Below are 22404 nucleotides of genomic sequence, written 5' to 3'. Positions count from 1 at the left end.
CTTTAGCAATACTATCAGCGCATCGGAGAAAACGCTGATGTAACGCTGCAGAATCGGTGCAGAAAAGTTATTGGTGAGAGTAACTTATTTAGCAATAAGTTGAAAAACGCAACTATGAATATTGGGCTAAAAGTTAAAACCCTTGAGAGTCCGTCTTAGGCTCACTTGAACCATCCCACAAACCCGTGGTTAACCTTTTTTTTTTTAATACTACGTCGATGGCAAACAAGCATACGGCCCGCCTGATGCTAAGCAGTCTCCGTAGCCTATGTACGTCTGCAACTCCAGAGGTGTTACATGCGCGTTGCCTATTACTCCGCACCCTCGTTGAGCTCTGGCAACCTTACTGCCCGATTCGAACTTTAAGATACTTCAATTAATAGATCTAGAAACGATATGGATTAGATATGTCAGTGTCAAAAGTGACGTTTCTTCAAACAAAAACACGTTTAAGAATATCATAATAATTAATAATATAAGAAACACTACTACTTACTACTATTAGAAATATTAGAACAAATTAAATTATTTTCAGAAAATACTTCAATTTGTTTTTATTTCAAGTAGAAATAATATAAATTATAAACTGAAATAAATGTCATATATGTACTAAGAAAAAGTGACCAAGGCCTCCAATGACCCAGGCTATTTCGGTTTATAAGAAAAAGCTGTTACGAAGGGATTTTTTAAAATTAATTCAGGAGGGTTCAAACTCGTACATATGTATACAAACTTTCAACTTATTACAATGGATTAATAGTCTCACAAACCCTCCGCCAAAAAGTCGCTCAATTGCCGTCACGCTCTCATTTGAAAATTACATGGAATTTGAAATCGGGTAAAAATGGCATCATACTTCCTTTTTAACAATAGAATAAAGAACTTCGTCTTCCTTGCTTTTTTTATAAAAAAGTATATTTTATTGCTATTGATATTTAATTAATTAGCTACCTCATTAATTGGCACCTGGCGGGTGTCAAATGTCACCGACAGATTATAAGAATCTCAGCAGCATGTCTAAATGAATCATAGATCAATTTCAACTTTAATAAAATAAAAAAAACTTTAATAGCCTATAAAATGATTCAAGCTCTTATCGGGTGACAATCGAGCCTTTCCGATTAATTTTAGTCGGATAAATGATCAGATTTCGTTAATTAATATTTGCTGGCCACCTGGCAGTGAGCTCATCATGGGTCACTCCTTGAAATATATCCTTTGACGCTGGTGCAATTAGTGCCTATAAGAATTAAGTATGTTATATGTAATAGGTACCGAATTATGTTATATATAATAGGTACCACTATAGGGTAGCATGCATAGGGTGCATTCAAAAGTTTGTTTGAAAATACATTCAAGTTTTTGCTAGTCTAAACCTCGCTATACTCGTACGCTGGTTAGCTAGTTTGCTAGTTATTAAAGACCTAATTTTCTTGGGCATTGAGAAATCTTATGCTAGGGAACAATTAGTCTTGCAAACTCTAGAACGAACTTTAGGTGGCCCTGGAATGTCCGAGAAACATAAGTTATAGGTAATAAAGTACTATAAGGTAGCAATGTGCAATTTGCAAAACATTCTAAAAAACCGGCCAAGTGCGAGTTGGACTTGCGTTTTAAGGTTTCCTTACTTTTTAGTATTTGTTGTTATAGCGGCAACAGAAATACATCATCTGTTAAAATTTAAACTGTCTAGATATCACGGTTGATGAGATACAGCCTGGTGACAGACAGACAGACATAAGGACAGACGGACAGAGAAGTCTTTTACCCTTTGGGTACGGGACCCTAAAAACTACCCTATGTCCGACCCTCAAACTATCTCCATATCAAATCTTCTTTGTATGTATGTACACAGTTATACAATAAAAAAATATTCTATTCTATTCTATTCAAATTTCATCTAAATCGGTTCAGCGGTTTGAGTGTGAAGAGGTAACAGACAGACAGAGACTCTTATTTATAATATTAGTATAGTAGGTGTCTTAAACTTACTCTAAAATAAGACAATAGCCCATGCGTTTTATGTAGGCAGCTAGCAATGTGTATTTTTCCTTTATTTAGTCAAATTCTATAGGAATTGTGTCTGTGAATACCGTATTTGCGTTACACACGCATTGTCTTCGTGGTTTCGTAATTCTGGACAAATGTTAGGTCATAATTTTACTAACAGTAACTCTTAAGCCTAATAGATACTAACTATTTAACTATATAGTATAAAACAAACGGCGCGATTCGAGAAATGAATTTTTTTTTAATGTAAGGATACAAGATATATACAGTGGTACTACGTAAACGAAATTAATAACTAGCTTAAATCTAAAATAGGCCCTTGAGGCATTGTACCAAGGATGCTGGCGGCATTTCCCCGCTGTATCGCAATGCTGATACGTTGTGCGAGAAAGCCGCCAGCTCTTCGGTCACCAGTTACGTCAACCAGACGCTTCGCGATTTCTGCAAACAACTTATGCGCGCTGGGACCCCATGGACCTAGAGTTTCAACTCCAAATGGAACGAAATGAATTAGAGATTCACAAGATATGAAATAGTAAAGATATGTGACATTCCACGGCAAAAGGTACCTTATGGCGGCTGCCGAACTACGAACTCTAGGTGTTGTGTTCCTGGGATGTCCGAGAATCTCAAAAGCCTTAAGGATGACTCACCTTAGACCGGGCCATGTCCGGGCCGGAGCTTCCGGCGCTTCGTTTTCTATGGAAAGCATCACGTGATCACCTGTCATGTCATAGAAAAGTATGCGCCGGAAGCTCCGGCCCGGCCACGGCCCGGTCTAACGTGAGTCATCCTTTACTCTATCATTGGCTAAATTTGACATGGATGTCAACTGCAGCTGAATTACCGTTGCATCTTCATTATTGCCGCCGTTGTATCTGTCAATTTCCTTGATAAAATAAACTGAATAAAAGTCATAATCGCGGCAGTAATCCGGCGACCGTCACTCATTTTATCAAGGAAATTGACAGACACAGCGGCCGCAATAACGACTCCGCAACAATTGACATCCAAACGTCATCTTAAACAGTCACTCACGTGATCGATGTTACGACTGACGATCACAAAACGCATAGTTCGCATGACGCAACTGTGACGCAAGACGCAACGTTCCCACAATACATGGGAACCACATAACATACAACATACAGTCACCCTTGTTACCTTTGCAGTAGGGCATATAGTGCGCCCACGCCGATAGGTATGCCGCAATAGGTGAGATAAGTTAAGAATAGTGAGGAAAAGTTACAATGGATTTTGGGAAAAAAGCACATTTGGAACATTGGCTTGCGAGAAAGATTAATATAATGTTAACCTGTGAAACAAACATATTGTACATAGTCAGAGAAGTAAGTACAACATGCATTAGCGCGGTTTTCTCGTTACGAAACACTAGAGAAACGTAGAAGACTGAAAGTGATAATTGATTGACTAGTATGGAGTAACAAGCTTTTAAGAGTCCCGAGCAAGCTCGGCCGAATTTCACCTTCCAATACAAACGGAGTTTCGTTCTCATTTTAAAACTACGTGTTGGATTATAATGAAACTTTGCACGTACATGAGGTATATCTAGGTCTGAAATTAGTTTATATACATAGCTCCAGTTTATATCTAACCGAAATAGAGCAAAAACAAGTTTTGTATGAAAAACTTAAATACGCTGTATTGTTCTAACTATGGTATGTGAAGCTACATAAACTAATTACAGACATAGATATACCTTATCCTATTGTAAGTACAAAGTTTCAGAGCAAACTAGCTACTCGTTTTAAAATGAGAGCGTAACTACGTTTGTATGGAGAACTGAGCTTGCCGGGGACCCTTAAAGTAAAGGAGAAATTGAAAAATCATATGTGGTATTTTCTATAAAAAGGGACCTTATTGTCGATGGCGCTTAAGCCATTATCAACGATGCTCCGATATAAATATAATGCCGCGCGACGCTGTTCGGCGTAAGCGCCATCGACAATAAGGTAGCTTTTCATAGAAAATGCCCCATATTGCTGTTATGCTTCGGTAGCTGGGTCGCTGTTTCAATAGGTTGCAAGTTTGAGTTGCTATTTTTTTTTAAATTTCCTTTAATTAAAAAAAACCTAGTACTCGTGTCGTTTGAAGACGTATCATGTATTTCGTAGAATGACAACAACAATATGCCAAGCTATCAGGTCCGTGATTTAGAAGAAAATATACTTTGAGAATTAAAGCCTTATCCAAAAGCCATACAATTCCTTTCAAAGGGACAGCAAGCCTAACGTCCGTCCCTAACAAAAGAGTTTTAAATTAATTAATAAACTCTACTAAACTTTATCTACAAAGCAATTAAGACTGTCAACTTATATTCAAAAAAATCGTAACATAGTAACACAGTCACAAATTAAAGTAAGCATGCACATACATAATTACATAATTGTATGCATACAGATGAATCGTATTTAATTACAAATCAGTTAACACGCACGAAATGTAATTGACTTGCTGTTTTTTCTTCAGAAAAATAATATAGTACCAGTTTTCATAATTCTAAGAAAAGTACAGTACTAATTTATATTAATTTGACAAATTTATCCAATGTGTAGTAAGAGTGTGATTATATTATTTACTATTTACATGAAATGCTCCATTGCTAAAGATTGTCTTGATGATAAGTTAATAAGAAATATATTTTTATTTTTATCACACATATTTCAAAAATCTCAAATTTCAGCCAGCATAAAGATAACTTTTTTTGTTAAAACAATTTGCTTAAAAAATGTTATTATTGCGAAATAATAACTTTGATATCGATTTAATAATGACATTAAGGGCCTGTTTCACAATGTCCAACTAAAGTATTGGATAGCTAATTAACAAATAAATTAACTGCCAGATAAAATTTCCTACAAAAAAGCACTTTATCCAGCAGATAAAGCTTATTTGGAGATTGTGAAACGCCAACGATGACTTTATTCGTCAGATAAGTGGCAAGTAGCTTATTCAGGACTTTACTTGGTCATTGTGAAACAGGCCCTAATAATAAAGGAATTTGGCTTGACCTTAGGGAAAACGGTGGGTTATTATATTTTGGAACATATGAGTACAAAAGCAAATAATTTACGTAATCATTCATTATTTCTGAAGCCAATACTTCCAGTGATGTTTGACATCGTTCCGATTGTAGAGTTGTGATTAGAGAATGCAAATCGGTTATAAACGTAACCGAAATAATCGGTTATAACCGATTATTTTGAAAAAAATTCTTAACCGATTATTGTAAACTCGAATAACCGGTTACGGTTATTTTCGGTTATTTATTTATGACTAATAAATTATATTAATTGATCTTCTCATGACTAAAAAATCCTGTCTTTTTTGGCTGTGTCGCCTGTAACTATATTTTTTGTAATTCATGTATGTTCACTTACTGTATTTTGTATGTTTAATTAAACAACGAAGCCACACTCCATTGCCTAACACTGTACCTTTATTTTTATATTTTTTCAAATTACTTAATTGTAAATTTATCATTTTTCGTCGAAAATTACCATAACCGATTATCGGTTATTTTTCGGGCATAACCGTAACCGACGGCTAAACTTCAAGTTTAGCCGGTTATTGCATTCCCTAGTTGTGATGTTACCAAAAGTAAGCGAGAAGAGATTAAATGTGTTAGTTGTGCACAATTCACAACATGTCGTGCAAGCACTTCAACGGAAAGTGAAGCGGCGAAAGTGGCCGGACGGATCGGATTGTCGACAGATGAATCAATTGACACCTACAAGACTTAGACGACATTTTTTACAGAACTTTTTTATTCTTTTCTTCTCGGAATTTTTGTCGTATTTTTATGGAAAAATGTTCAGGGAATTTAGCCAATGTATGTATGTATGTATATTCTTTATTGTACATAGAATAATAAATACGAAAAAATACAAAGAGATTTAAATACAACAGAGGCGAACTTATCCATATATATATATTGGAAAATCTGTCAGAGAAAAATACTGAGGATAGTTGAATCATATTTATGCATCTAAAATTCATACAGAACCATATAGATTTTGTATTAAGTATTAAAATGACATAAGTACTTATTATGTCTGGATTTCTTAAACTACCTATGTTATATATCGAACAAATTATTTATTTATGATAGAAATGATATGTATAACAAAAATGAGAATGCATTAGATAAATGTTATTACGTTTTTGTAAAATTAATTCCATTGACGCATCGAGGTTTCTCATAATTATTGTGAAATTACAGTCACACCTATCAAGAGAATTGTTTAAGAACTAGAATATAATCATTTCATACATTCATATATTACATTTATTATAGTTTTTTTTAGGCTCAAATCTGATTTATGTTCTGACCTGCTTATCGCCAGGCCCCGTTATTAGTGGTAAAATTATAAAGAAATGCCAGGGTTGGCACTCACTCCTCCACCGTGCGGGTAAGATTCCGCAAGCTATTGGGGAACAATTACCCCAAATGCATGCGTACTTTTACTTGACGGGGTCTGCTTATCGCATGTATGTATGCATTACTTGCATGAAAAAAATCGTTTAAATCCTTATTAAAGGAGAACAAGATAAACAAATGCATGAGTTTTCCAATGTGATTACTGCATTTGCGATAAGCAGGGCAGATTGAATGACTTATATTGACCGGGATATAGACCGTGATTACCTTTTGTATTGTGTTTTGTTTGTACCTATATATAAGTAGTGAAACTAACCGTGAATCATTCAAAACTCTCATAGGTATATGGTAAATTAGTAAATACAATAACATACAAATGACACGGAAAATCAGCGATTGTTTCTGAATGTCATTAATCAGCTTAAACATGTCGAGCTATAGATAGACATGTTGCCAAAAAGGCTCTGATCGCCACATTACAATGCTTCGCGACACAATGTAGCTTACACATAAGGCCTCTTTTATTACTTTTATTAGAGAACAACACATGTGCACTATACGATCGTTTTTATAAGCGGATACTGTAGCAGTGAAAGTGAACCTAATAAATAAGAGGCCTTGTGTTCCTAATGCAAGCGCGGCCGAGTCGAGCTCTTGAACGAACTATGTAATGATCATTCATTCATAAACCATCATTCATTCACGAGCGATTTATTTGGCCTCAGACCGATTTTTTGGTAAAAGGTTTTATGTAAACTGAGACCAAGATAAGTCTGCAACGATTTTGATAGCACACGCAGTGCGTTATTTATGAGTCATAAAATCGCGTTAATGCGTGTGCTATCCAAATAGTTGCAAACTTTTTTTGGTCTAACTCTAAACATCGCATTTTCAGCCAGGTAAACTCAGGAACCTCTTAAATCCATTTTAAGTTAGATACTTAAGCTGACATCAGCCAAAGATTGAAATCTCTTCGCTCGTTCGAAGGATATATAGTGTTGACTTTAGCCAACACAAGACTGGGAGGCCAATTCAATTTAACCTGACTGGCCTAGGAATCAAATTGGTTGACTGTACATGTATTAGCGCGAGCGCGACACACGGACGAATGAGAACAAAATGATATCATTTAGACATCGTTTTAACGTCAAGTGCATGTTCAAACTGGCCTCTGGTTCACTCGACTTGTGCATTGGAATGATTTAAGGTAATAAGACTAAGCGCGGACGCAGAAAGAAAGCGCACGAAAGGTCGCGCGTGAGATGTACGATAAGATCTGGCGCGCAAGGACGACTTTCTAACATTGTTGCGTGTTTTAAAGCTGACCAGTAATGACCGCAGCTTAAACTGAGGGTTCAAAGAGGTCAAAATCGTTACTCGGTACGTTAGTAGAGTAGCAATAACATATTAAATATATTAATAACGGGTCACTCACGTGTTTTAAGTCGAAAACGCTCGACATGTTTCACTCCGTACCGAGGAGCGTCATCAGGAGCGCCGGTCCGTCACCGTCGACGCAAGCTCCTGATGACGCTCCTCGGTACGGAGTGGAACATGTCGAGCGTTTTCGACTTAAAACACGTGAGTGACCCGTTATTAGCAATAACATGTCTTGAAGTTTTGTTACGACAAATAGCTACATATACATACTTAGATACGTAACAAATTATAATATATGGAAAATTAAAACAAACATACTAGTGGATCTGTGAGCTGTAGACTTCGAGATATTAATATATAAAAAAAATATACTTCTTTGAGTCATTATTACAACGAACTTACATTAGTAAGTAAAGTCAGTAAATATTCTTTATTGTGCACCATAAAGTATAGTCATAAGCGCCATAGACTCTCTGGCTCTTAAGTCTTTTATGCAAATTGTAGCCATTTTGAGCATTTCCAAAATAAACGATCCGAAAAATCTACATATCGAATCTGCCCATAAAATTTATCTAGAATCCGTTGACGTGACCAGCAGAGGAGAACATCCGGACATACGAAAGCATTTTTGTCCAAGCTGAAACGGAGATCTTCGCGAACACTCGGTCAATTAGTTTTTAATAATAACGTGCTAGTCAATCAGTGCTACCCTATATGTACTTGTTAATTATGGACAAATTACATAGGAGGCATTCTTTATTTATTTGATACTGTTTTTTAGCAACGGAAAATTAATACTTAACATCACGTGCAGCTTAATCATTAATTAGTTTATGATTAAAAATATATATTTATGATCGTTGTATTAAAGATGTTGCCACAAAACTAACTTGTTTAGTATGTGTCTTACGGGCCAATTCTAACGTGCACTGACATCAAACCGATATTAGAATGATATGACACGTTGTCAGTCTTAGCAAAAGTAGCAATCCATTTTTAATTTTTTTTATGTCCTTTTCAACACATTTAAATCTATATATTTCACGTCCGACAGTAATGCAATGTAAGTACGTAATTACATAAATTCCAGCTTGCCACATAAAACGAAACTACGACATTCCAAATTTAAATGACAGTAATAAAACGCAATAAAAACCAGATTACAATGATGTAAATCTGAGTTCTGCAGCAGGACTTATACGTTTCTTTGTCCACTGCCATTGCAAGTTGAACTTTAACAGAAAGTGTTAAAGTTGATGTTTGTGTGCTCAGTGTTGAGTTTAGTGAATTTTCTTTGCTTTCCCATGCACTAGCACATTCCTTGACCTTTTTTGATAGTGTTGCTTTATATGGATCGCTTCCTAAGTGGTGTCGATGTACCTATAATTTCTAGTAATGTGATGAGTTTCTTTTTATACTTACTATCATTGTACTTGTTTTTATCGGTTCTGGAAATAAATGAAAAAATATGCAAACTGTGTTTTAGGATTCTGGTGTCAAAATGATAATAAAAATAAGGTATTTAGATAAGATACCTTATTAAAAAGTTAATTTATTAAAAAAATATCACTAAACTGATTCCAAAACGCGCCATTTCCTTCCATTCATAACTCGAGGGCTGAGCGGTGAATGACTCAAACCCAGATACGGAATATATATGTCGGTGTCCGATCGTAATATCCGGAAGATCGTGAAATTTCTAGGCATATCGTGAAACGTGAAAATCATTGTCTCATTCCCTGAGTCAACGAAGCCCCGCTCCTATTTCTAGACAGTTGCCCTTCGGGCATCTGACTGAAGCAACCTAATGAACCTATCCTACCTATTTATTGGTTTAATTTTAATTGCTAACACCACTTCGACGAAGTCGCTAAAAAGCTAGTAAATACAAATTGAAATGTGATTATCGTCAAAATATTACACAGGTACTTTAAGATCGGCCGGATTATACGATCGGCCACCGACATTTATATACCAGTAGCTCCTAGCACATATTTGACTTCAAAAAACGGTCCAGATGACGTGATACTTACCTAGATCTCGTATCACTGACAGTTATACCCCTCGCTCAGCTTTGACCCAAACCCGATAAGTGCGTCGTGCGTCTGTGTGCATGCCAAATTGGCATGGCATTAAGTTACAATATTGTCTTGGCGACCGCGACCTTACCTCTGCAATGTGCCGTCGGATAGTTTACAAAATTGCGCAATTTCTACATAGAAATACTTCGGAAACTTCTTCTAACTAACTAAACTTCTGATATGTGGAATTGATTTTTTTTAATTTCCAAAATGAAAGTTTCCCTTGTGTCCTTTAAAATTTTCTTGAAATTTCCGTGAATTTTTCAGTTTTTTTTAAACTATTTGCAACTGGCATATCGATATTTTTGAAAATTATAGAGCATGTATTTTTGTTACAGGGTGCGCATTAAGCGCGGAGGGCTATGTGGGCAAGTCGCTCGGCGCGCTGACGCAGCTCGAGCACGGCGTGCGTGGGCACGTGTACGCCGTCGACGCACGCACCCTGTATATACAGGGCTTCTATTACGATGGCGAAGGGCCAGGTTAGTAATTACTTATTATTGTATGTATGTTAAGTCTGAAAGGTAATATATATTTTTAGGTAATTAATAGTTTAGAACATAATAATTTCCTCATAGGTGATGTGAAAAACAGTATGTCACATGCTAGCAAAATTATTTCCATCTTGGGAGTTATCACTTGAATCCCTCACTAAGCTCACGATTCTATGTTAGAATCCTTTGCTACGCTCAGGATTCAATTATAGGATCCATCGCTTCGTTCGGGGTTCAATGTACGCCCTCGCCGTAAATATGTCATTTTGCTCCCTTGTGACACAATCTAGTACTATTATCAAGCAGTAACGTCTTCGAACGATGCTATTAAGCTTAGAATTACAAGTGGAAAAATTACTGACTTGGGTGAGACTTGATCCAGAGTTCAGAGGCCGCGTTAGTTCGTCTCACCCAAGGCAATAATTTTTCCACTTTTAAATTTAAAAACATTATATCTTTTCAAATAAGTTTTACGAATACCCTAATCTTGTGTATAATTAAAATACGTTCATGTTGACCGAAAACTATTTATTGTGTTACAGAATGACACGACAGCGAGTCATATCAAAAACATATATTTGAAACATCGCAGTGTCATATTTAAACAAACAGCATACACATCATTGTCACAATACATAATATAGTTAATTATCAGAATAAAAAAAATACAATTTTTTAAACTATAAAATATACTTACCTACAAAAAAAACGAACGCAATTACAAAGAAAATACCCCTTCTAACAAGTCGGACTGCGGCATGGACCCCATGACACTGGCGGCGTTACCTCTCTGTATTTCAAGGGAAATACGTTGAAGGAGGTACGCGCCAGCCCTGGGGTCCCCTGAGGTGTCGACCAGCCGCGCCGACAGTGCTCCCATGAATATTTTCATGTCAGCTGACCAGGGACCCAAAGTCTCAACCGCGAGCGCCGCAAACTCATTAAACAAACACTGTAGATGGCGCTGCTGGATATTAAAAACTACAACGTGGACAATCGTGCTTAAAGATGGTTTACTTAATGCCTCCAATGCTATATAATCGCGACCTTTCACCCATTCACAAAATACTTCGCTGCAAGTAGGTCGAACGTTCGAAACAATGTTCCTTAGTTATAACATAATACATCCGATTAAACCTCTAAAGTCGTAGCAATAAAGTCTCATTTCCTTTAATTGGGCGGTAGATAAAAATTGCTTGTAATGAGGCTAAAGATTGCGGTTAATGTGAGCTTTTTGTGGTTGTAATAAAGTTGGATTTGGAGTGATGTAGCTGTGATGACCTGAATAAGCTTGAGATAGTTTGGTGGAATATGTTTTGCGCGGATACGATAGGTGAAAACATACAGGTTTGCGTTATGGGAATAATCACTTTACCTCTATTTTTGTTTATTCAAAGTAAGAAGAATATTTATATTTTATTTTTATTTATTTATTCTATATTAAAATCTTACAATAAATCAAACAGAAAAGTGCCGTGAAACCCTATCGGGTTTGTATCGACACTGCATTCGTGGATACATTTTACATTTAAACATTGTTGTGATGCATAGGATAAACCCCCCCCCTACCTATATCTCAAAAAATAAAAGACTTACCTCACTATTGTTGCCAGGTACCTCGAAGCTTAAAGGGTGACTCACGGTAGACCGGGCCGGGTCCGGGCCGGAGCTGTGTAGCCGCTACACAGTTCTGAGCATCACATTGGATAATCTATTTGAGAGTTCCTATAATTGGCTCTGTATTGCTATTTAAAAAGTTAAATGTTTCTTTTATAGTTGTCGGAATTCCTTGTAAATATATACTTTTAAAAATAAATAATCATTCTTATTGTTATCGCGACATTAATAGTAGCCAACGCGTAAGTTTCTGTAATTTCATGCCGCTTGCAATTTCGAAAGTTACTGGGAAAATAGTAATAATATTTCGAAAGAAAAATAATATTTCCAGCAACACATCACGCAAGCCTGATCTTTCCCAATTAGAATTTTCTTTGGGCCCGTTCGAGTCAAAATGCGGTATGTTTCCACGGTGTAATGAAGTTCACTCGAGCAGAGAAAAGTTTTCGATGCCAGTGGCAACGCGAGTAGCGGGTCGAGTAGCTAATGTAGACTTTAGTCCGAGAAGCCAATTCAAACTTACATTTTGATGAAATAAAACTATGAAAACGGATTATATCGCGTATGTTGAATTTATAATACATCCCGACGTTTCGAACCCTTTACAGCGTTCGTGGTCAACGGGTCAACGGGTGGGTGGTCGGGATGTATTATAAATTCAATATACGCGATATAATTCGTTTTCATAGTTTTATTTCATGAGTAACTATCGCGGTAACCGAAGACAATATTATTTACATTTTGATATCAAAATAAGGTCATTTGGTTATCATTCTCCAGTGCATTTCACTCGTGCTTGTTCGTATATATATTAGCGCGAGCGAGACGCAAAAGACATCATTTTCACATGAAAATTGCTTAAATTGGACTCCTTTCTAATTAGATTTTGGCGCGGGCCCGTACGAGTCAAACTGCCGTATGTTTCCACGGTTAAGCGTAATGAAGACGCAGTTCACTCGAGCAGAGAAAAGTGCTCGATGCCAGTGGCAACTCGCGTAGCGGGTCGAGTAGCCTATGGTACGAGACAAGAAATCATACCTCAGCAAATACGTAAAAAAAATCCTTTTTTTTCTGAATGGAGAAATTCTCATTAAGGCAAAACTATTTTTGACCGAGCGTTAGCAAAGGTCTCCGCTTCAGCCTGGGCAAAAATGCTTTCGTATGTCCGGATGTTCTCCTCTACAGGTCGCAATTCTCATCCGGTTCTTGTGAAATTTTGTGAGCAGGTTCGATGATCAATTTTTTTTTGTCGATTCACTTTCTGGGAATTGTTCAAAATGGCTGAGCCATTCATTTATTCAGTTTTAATTTATGCTCGCGAGGCCTACAGCTCATAGAGCCACTAGATATATAATAATAAGGGGCGTAAAGCCAGGAAATTAGAAAATAGCAAAAAATACGTGAAACTTGTGACAGAAGATTTGGCAATTTCGCAGCTGTAGGTTGAATGACTGAAAGTATACTTTAGTTTTTAACATTTTATTTATCAAATTCCTCGGCTGTATTACTAGCTATTTTATACAATAATAATATTGTTGTTGTATATGGTATATAATTTAAATTAAATGAAAAGTAGACATGTGGTCGTATTTTTTTTGTACCGAAACAACTAACTTAGTGAGGTTTTGCTTAGATTAGAGGCTGCCCTTGACTTGACAATATACCCATTCTAGTTTCCGTGCGATATTTTCATGGCATTTGCCCTTCATTGAATTGTGTAAAAGTTCAATATAAAAACTATAATTTTGACTCAACCCCTCTTAATGATTTATAATTATGAAACAAATGATAATAGACCTATTTTGATACGGCAAATTTGCAAACCTAGACGTTATCTGAATTAAATTTTACTGAAAAGACTTGACCTTTCTTATTATAAAAACCGGCCAAGTGCGAGTCGGACTCGCGCACCGAGGGTTCCGTACCATTACGGAAAAAAACAGCAAAAAAATCACGTTTGTTGTATGGCAGCCCCATTTGAATATTTATATTATTCTGTTTTTAATATTTGTTGTTATAGCGGCAACAGAAATACATCATCTGTGAAAATTTCAACTGTCTAGCTATCACGGTTCATGAGATACAGCCTGGTGACAGACAGACGGACAGACAGACGGACAGCGGTGTCTTAGTAATAGGATCCCGTTTTTACCCTTTGGGTACGGAACCCTAAAAAATAGATAATCCGGTAATGTTGCTTAAATATACAACCGTAGTTTTCGTACTATAAACGGTTGAACGTATATTTCCAATAAATTCTAACACAATAGACAGCATAACGGTAGTAAACAACTATTACGCAATGATAACAATCGTAAATGTTTGTATGTAGTAACAGATATAATGGTTAAATAAGTATAAGGAAGCTTCTTGAAATAATCGAATACTTAAGTGCATCAATATGGAATTGCCAAATTAAACATAAAACGAGCAATGTAGAAACAGTATTGCAAGCTTACAAGGCAATTCAGTCATTGTGTGCAATCGCATGGGAATTAAATTAGTCAATACAGATAATTGCAACCTATTTCGCGTAACAGTAAATTCAATGTTCGATAAAGTTGGCTTTTTACCGTGGGAACTCGGTCTACAAGCTGTATGGTGCACAATGCATGGTCTTAATGCTCGGTGCATGCAAATAGCGGTGCATTTTTATACCACTAAGTGGTTGAGTGAATTAGAGGGAAACGTGTTCTTTTCTGGAGTTTATCTTAAGACAGATACTTTTGTGCAAGTTTCCAAAACTACTATATATACTATATACTACTTCTCGGATATTTTAGGAAAATTTTGCAGAAACAAAGGTACCTTTCATTTTAATAATGGAAATTTTGATTTATTAATATAAGAATTTCCGAAGTTCTTCCATGTGAAAATTTCAAAATTTTGGATACTTTCCGACGGTACATCAGTAAGTGAAAAGGTGAGGTGCGAAGCGAGTCAGGCTAAGGTATTTGTTAACTTAATAAAATTGCATATAGTACAGATGTCTATCACAATGAAAAGATGGACTGTGATCAACTCTGGCCAATGTGGGATTCGAACCCACATCTCTGGATTACCGTTCCAACGCGCTCCCAATTCTGCCAGCTAACCATCCGTCATTCACAGCGAATTTTTCTTATCCTCATCCTGCCCAATGTGCTCAGCGGGCTAAGCACGGTAGTATTTTTATCGCCTGTCACCATGCCTGTCACGTTCTAACAATTATGTTAGTGCGAAAGTGACAGGCATAATGACAGGTGATTAAAATGCAACCATGCTGACACCGGAAAAATATGTCCACTATTTGCCGTTTAGTTGATAAAGCAAAATATAAGCAAAATAAAATATGACAAAGACCAAAAGTTGGGGAATCAGTAGGACAACAATAGTAATATACTGATTATTACATAAATTTATTGGTTTATTAGAAAACACAATTCCCCTAATGAAGGAGCCACTGGATGGTGGACGCAGTCTTAAGGCTTAAGCACTGAACTATAATATCAATTAATGGTACTTACATCTCTTTTATTTTCAAGAGATTACACTTTTTGAGGGACAATATATACTAGAAAGCTAGTCGCTTCCTCGTCAGCGGTAGGAGAAATGCCTTAGCTACTGGACTTTTTCTTGATTAAAACTTGGAGTAGACACTCATTATATTGTCTGCTTTACTGGACTTTCAACAGTTTCTGTATACACGAACTAGAATTAACTAAGTACGTCCATGTTTATTTTATGCCATTTTAGTTCGTAAGTTTCTTGGAATTAAGAGTAAAATAGTATGAAGGTAGATTTAGCTAGGTTGCTCTACATTATACCATAGAGTAACTTATACTAGAGCGGTACTGTCATAGTAAATTTTGTAACCCCAGTAAATTCACTGCCATCTGTCGACACACTTTAAAACTAAAAATGAAGATTTATAAAAATACGATAGAATGTATTTAAATATAGATAAATGTTTTTATTTTATTTGCATTAATTATTTTTATGATTTTGACCCATGTTCTTTCACTGATATGCGTTAAAATTGTTAAATAACAAACGAAACCGTCAACGCCATCTATACGACTGTAGGCCAAAACTAGTAGCGCCCTCTCAACGAGAATCAAATTTTCTTGATTTTCGAGGCACGTTTTTTCCTTAGACTGTATCCATCTATTACGGAGTTATATCTATCTTTGATTATACTAAGTTTGAATAAAAGTGCTTTTATATTACTTCTTGAGAGATCGTAATGTAATTATCTTAGTTTATTTTATTAGAACGGGTATTTATTTTTAAAATAAGGGTTGGTCTCGTATAAGTCGTTATTTTGTCATAAGATACTTGTCTTCTGAGGGCGTGAAATAATTTATCGGGCCCCTGAGACTGAAGGGATGCATGCGATAGACGTGGCCGGCCCAGTTACATTTGAGCCCGGCGGTTTTTTTGCCAACGTCAGCAATGCGAGTTTTAGAGCAGTAATATCATTATACTAATCTATGTTTTAGAGCGCAGCGTGGTGTTTCGGACGCGATCGGTCCTTTTAGTCACAATAAATATATTATGATTATGATTATGATTAACACCTAAAATGCTGCGCTCCATAGCACGTTTGCAAACCTTTAGTTTCTTCTTCTTCCTGCCCTTATCTCACGTTATGTGGGGTCGGCACAACATGTTTTTCTCTTCCATTCTCCTCTATCTTTCGTCACCTCAGCACTCACTCCTTTCTTTCTCATATTCTCTTTCACACAATCCATCCATCGTTTTTTGGGTCTACCATTCGCTCTCCGTCCATCAACATTCATCCCTAATATTCTTTTGCCTATATGGCATTCATCCCTCCTAATCATGGCATTCATGCCCATACCACCTTCACCTTCTACCTTCAGTTTGGATTTCTGATTCTTTGTGAGTGACCAAGTTTGGGCACCGTAGGTTAGTGCCCTAACCAGTATACACATGTCAACGAATTTTTGCTTAAGTGACAGTGGATGGAAGATTACAAATATATATGTAATATACAATTTTGTTGCAAAAACTGGTATATAAATAGGGTAAGAGTTTTCGTATTTTGTATTCTTATGTACGGAGAGCGGCACAGGATCGGTCGGAGTGGCGAGCCTTGGGGGAGGCCTATGTCCAGCAGTGGACGTCTATCGGCTGACATGATGATGATGATTCTTATGTAGCTCAAACATCAAAGTCAGAAAAAGCAGTGCTCTAACGACCATCTGTAAGTGGAGTATGTGCACAAATGCAAGAGTTGAAAGTGACGAAAGATCTTGTAGATGAACTTATCTTAGATGGTCTTCTCCACATTGACCTTACTACGTTTTTAAGGTCTGTAATATTATACAGGGCAAAGGATAAACCACATTGCTGTTCAAAACACGTTGACTCGCCGTTTGTTACGTAACAAAATGTATAAGCCGGTTAAGCGATAGAAAATTGTCGGTGTAATAGCATTATAATTAACACCGAATTATTATAGTTACACCATGTCCGTCGAATTGTCTGCACATCCGTTCGCGTATTGGCTCAGTAACCAAAATTAATGCTAGTTATTAAGCTGTCAATTAACTCGAATTTTTAAAACATTACACCTATTTATAAATAATTCACACGGATTATAAATAATGTGATCAATTACACACAATTACACACAATGATATAGCGACTAGGCCGAGATCCGCGAACGGTACATCGCCGTTATATCGCCACGCTTCGGCGGTTCGGGCTTGGCCGACTTGCCGAAAGGAATGTGTTTATGCACTCTTAGCCAAAATATTTTAAAACTAGTGTGTACCCATGGCTATGCCATTTTGACAAAATTCTATCCAAACGTTCCAAAAACTTCCAGACAAAAAAATCCATCTTATTATCGAGCCCAAAATTTCACGAAAATCGGCGGAGACATTCGACTTGTCGAGAAAACAGCCGGACATACGAAACTAAAACGCTTTTCCCCCTTTCGTTCCGAAAACATCAGTAGTTTAGGTTATGTAATTAGTAACCCTTCTGGAAGTCTGTCAAAGTAAAAAAAAGCTTTCAGACTAATAAAATTTTTACAATTGAAACATTTGAAAAACCCGTTTGCATGTAGGTAGCAGGTATGAATATGATATGGTTCCGGACATAACGTTTTTGACTAGTCATTTAATAATATATTTAAACTTGGTAAAGCTAATAAGTAATACGAAATAATAAACCTTTTTCATATAATACATGTAATTACTTAGTTTTCATGTCTTAAACTATGTCATAATACCCCAACGCATTACGCATCCCTTATTCAGCAAAACCCTGTTTAGTGCTTGAAAATTTGCTTGCCTTCAATTATTTATTTCTTGAATTATCTTTGAATTTTGACTCAGCCTGACTCTGCCTGAAGGCCTGAGCCTGAAATCTACATAATAAAGCGTAGATATAAGAAGTTTTTTTGCTAAAGATGTATACAATTTGTTGATGCATCAAATATTTTCCATAAAAGACAGGGAAGGAGGGGGAAAATCGTGAAAATTAAAGTCATTTTAAAATCATGAATACCTACTTAAATCATATTTTTCATGAGTCACAACATGCAACACGACAGTCTCATTGGATATAATTTCTTCCTCGTTTCTTCTTACCATAAAGTTATCAAACCACAAGTTTGCATAGAGTATTATTAAATTATATAATGTTATTCAAGCTAACATAATTCAATAATTGAGTAACACTTATTCACGCAGTCTCAAATAAACCCAACCCAACTCCATAAGCTGGTAACAAATGATTAAAAGTGCCTTAAAAACCGTAAGTGGGTCAGCCACACAAAATGGCCGACGGAAATAAATTATATCAGAACATGTCGCGCGAGGGATTTGGTGTAAGGGAAGCGATAAAAATATACTGTACAGTCCGTATTAACAACTTTCAATATTTTCAACACCCTCCTCCTCCTCCCCCGTCTCCTTAATGAGGGTCTCATTCTCCTAGCCTAGTGACTCTGTCTGCGAAGTAGGAGGTCCCGGGTTCAAATCCTGGTATGGGCATTTATTTGTGTGTTAATCCCAAATATTTACTCCTGAGTTTTGCCACGCATTGTCCCGGCTCAAGGGAGCCTGGGGTCCGCTTGGCAACTAATCCCAATTGGCGTAGGCACTAGTTTTTACGAAAGCGACTGCCATGTGTCCTTCCAACCTAGAGGGTAAACTAGGCCTTATTGGGATTAGTCCGGTTTCCTCACGATGTTTTCCTTGACCGAAAAGCGGCTGGTAAATATCAAGTGATATTTCGTACATAAGTATGACTTCCGAAAAACTTATTGGTACGAGCCGGGGTTTGAACCCGCGACATCCGGATTGCAAGGTGAACGCTCTTACCATTAGGCCACCAGCGCCCTGATTATAAGTACCTATTTATATATGACTATACAGAGTGGAAGAAAAATATGGGACCTGGAGGGAGAGTGCCTTAAAACCTTAAGTTTTACTTAAGGGAAACATTCTTTTATTTTTAAAAGAAACAAAACTGCATTTAGATTTTTAATTTTTTTCTTCAATTTCCCTTGTCTGAAAATATAATTGAGTACTAAATATTTGATTTTATGGATACTTTGTACGACAGACGAGTTTAAGACCTAATGTTACTTGGAGAAATGTTATCATTAACATTCACTGTATCGACTAGTAGAATAAAATAGCGAGTGTTTATTTTTTGGAATCTTTAGTCGGTTCGATTCCCGGGCGAGACCAGCGAATTAAAAAAATCTTTGAATGCAGTTTTGTTTCTTTTTAAAAATAAAAGAAAAGTAAAATGAAGCTTAACGTTTTAATGCACTTTCCCTCTAGGGCCCATAATATTTTTCCAACCTGTATAAATGTATATATCGTCGTCTAGTAGGTACTCACAAGTCTTATGAGGCTTACTGCAGGAGTTGGTCTATCTGTGCAAAATTTTCCCATAATATTTATTTATGATAAGAAGTTCTAACATTTAAAGAACAGTTCGTATCTTAATCAATGTCAGTAAGCGATTAAATTTCATTATTTTACCTTTTTCCCTAGGTTGCACTAGCTGCGGTCACGGAAGACCGACGTCCCAGTAAAATGTCAATTGAAATTTTGGTAAACAACACTAAACTACCCGCGTTAGACGCGGTAATGACATGAATTATGTGTGCAAAACGCGTGAGTTTATCTGTCAATATCTCACTAACGAAACTGTTTTATGTATATAGAAGATCGTAGTTGAAAACCAGCTAAGAAAAATATTTTGGTAACTTACGGCGCGTTGAATGGTTATTTGTTTGCATTGTCTTAAAGCCAGCTCGGAAGAAAGCAACTGAGTAGTAACTACTAACAGAAACACTTAAGGCCGTTCCATCGGTTTGCCGCTGTCTGTCACATTTCGCAAGAAAGAACGGGAAAGAACATACGCGCCAAGTGTCAATTTTGATCGAATTTTGTCGGTTTTTATTTATTTTAAAAACGTTACCTTACAATATCGAAATTCTAAAGCTATGAAATTACTATTTACGTTAAGATTGTTTTTTCTTCTTTTTTTGTTTATAGTATCACATAATAAATAACCGAGTAAAGTAGGATTAAAAGTCCGAGTTAGAGGTTACTTTGGGAATTAATTGTATCGAGCGAAGTGTCATAATTCGTGTATCGGAAGCTATGTTGTTAAAGATAATATAGTCAAGAACTATATATTTTTTTTCACGTTTACGAATATCAACGCCTCTTAGAAAAACATGATCATATAAGGAGATTTTTCGCCTTCTGGCTCAGGGAACCGCCTTAAGAGGGAGCGTAAAGCCAGATATTTAGAAAGGAATAAAAGATATGGCGCGCCGCGCGAAACTTGCGATGGAAGTTTTTGCCTATTATCACAGAATAAATAATAGTACTAACTATTATCTCAAAAAAATCTTAAAATATAGGTACTTGTGTTTAAAATTTTGCTTGTTAGTTCCCCTCGACAATATAATTAGCTATTTTATGGCTTTAAATATGTGACAGGAACAAAATGATAGTATTGATATGTTTTATTATGCTGTCTCTTTCACACAATGTTATATAACGTTTTATAACAGCCAATATACTAAAAATATACTGCTGTGGTACATACAGGATAGATATACTTACAACAAATAAATTAAAATTAGACATGTTTTCCAGATTTTTTCTGTTGAGACAACTTTAACCTTTTCGGCCCACTTTCACCATCCCATTAACCCGGGGTTAAACGGTTAAACCTGGAGTTACCATGGTTACCAGTACAATTTGACACTGGGTTAACGGTACGTGGAAAGAAAAGTACAGTTAGCGATAAAAGTTTGTACCAAAAATGAAATTTTTGCCAAAAACTTATTTGCAATAGGATATTATGTGTTTTACAAAATCAATCTCGCTATATTCGTATTTTCTCTTGTTTGTTTTATATACATTTCAGGTCAATTAAATTGAGACTATTTGTCTACAAAGATCAATTAAGAAACTATTTCAAAGTGTAGTTACTTCTTTAAGAGGCTTATTTGTTTTAGTCTAGACTTAGTATCGCAGTAATTAAAATACTTTCAATTAATAGTTTAAAGATAATAAATAGCTCTCTGTATAGAAACATACTCTATTTATTTAATTATCTTACTACTTAATTAAATACCTACCTATACATTTTGAAATACTATAATGAATAAACGTTTTGATACAATATGGGTATTCAAAGTCAAAGTCAAAATATTCTTTATTCGAATAGGCCTAGCAACAAGCACTTTTAACTTTTAAATTGTTCAAGTTTTACTAATATTACCTTAATCTAAATATCAGAACAATTTATTGATGCAGTTATTATTATTCTTAAAAAACATTGAATTATTATATTTATTATAGATATGTCAAACTGAATAATAAGAATTTCACAAAAGGATCGTAAAACACCAAAATTGTATAAAAAATACTTAATGTAAATATTGAATGTTGGTTAAGTATAGCGACTATCGGTTATGAGATCAAATTAAATAACTTTATTGCAGGCAACTAGTGGCCAGATAAATACCTTAGAACTAGCATACATATTACAAACAATATATTTGAAAACTAAAAACTGAAAACCACATCATGGTTGCGTCAGGGGTAGAGTTGTGCCATTCCCGGTAACATTCCCCATTTTGCATGAGGAATGTTACCGAGCGAGAAATTTCCCCATACAAAATGGGGAATGTTACCGGGAACGGCACAACTCTAGTCAGGGGCGTAGCTAGAGCTAGAGCGTCACCAAATTTGCGCCTCCTGACGACTGACAAAAGTTTTCCTGCTGCTGCCTTTTGCCCATTTTGGCGCCCCCTCCCCCTTGGATGGCGCCCGGGGCACTTGCCCCCTCCCCCTAGTTACGCCACTGGGTTGCGTTTGCGTTGTATTACGCCACCCCGCAGTGTCAGGGAACCGGCCGCGGAACC

The 22404-nt window shown here is 36.2% G+C and overlaps 1 protein-coding gene across 4 annotated transcripts in view; it reads left to right on the top strand.

Annotated features, from left to right (window-relative positions):
• Nucleotides 1–22404, top strand: part of LOC134750472 (protein Skeletor, isoforms B/C) — a 91859-nt gene that overhangs the window by 16829 nt on the left and 52626 nt on the right. For all 4 annotated transcript variants that reach the window (XM_063685632.1, XM_063685635.1, XM_063685633.1 and 1 more), the window contains exon 2: nucleotides 10212–10355. In XM_063685632.1, the coding sequence (XP_063541702.1) occupies nucleotides 10212–10355 (144 nt within the window). The remainder of the gene's footprint in view (nucleotides 1–10211; nucleotides 10356–22404) is intronic.

Source organism: Cydia strobilella, chromosome 20 (assembly GCF_947568885.1).
Source record: "Cydia strobilella chromosome 20, ilCydStro3.1, whole genome shotgun sequence".
Taxonomy (NCBI): domain Eukaryota; kingdom Metazoa; phylum Arthropoda; class Insecta; order Lepidoptera; family Tortricidae; genus Cydia; species Cydia strobilella.
Note: the sequence above shows the minus strand (reverse complement) of the source record. Positions and strands in the feature narration are given on the sequence as shown.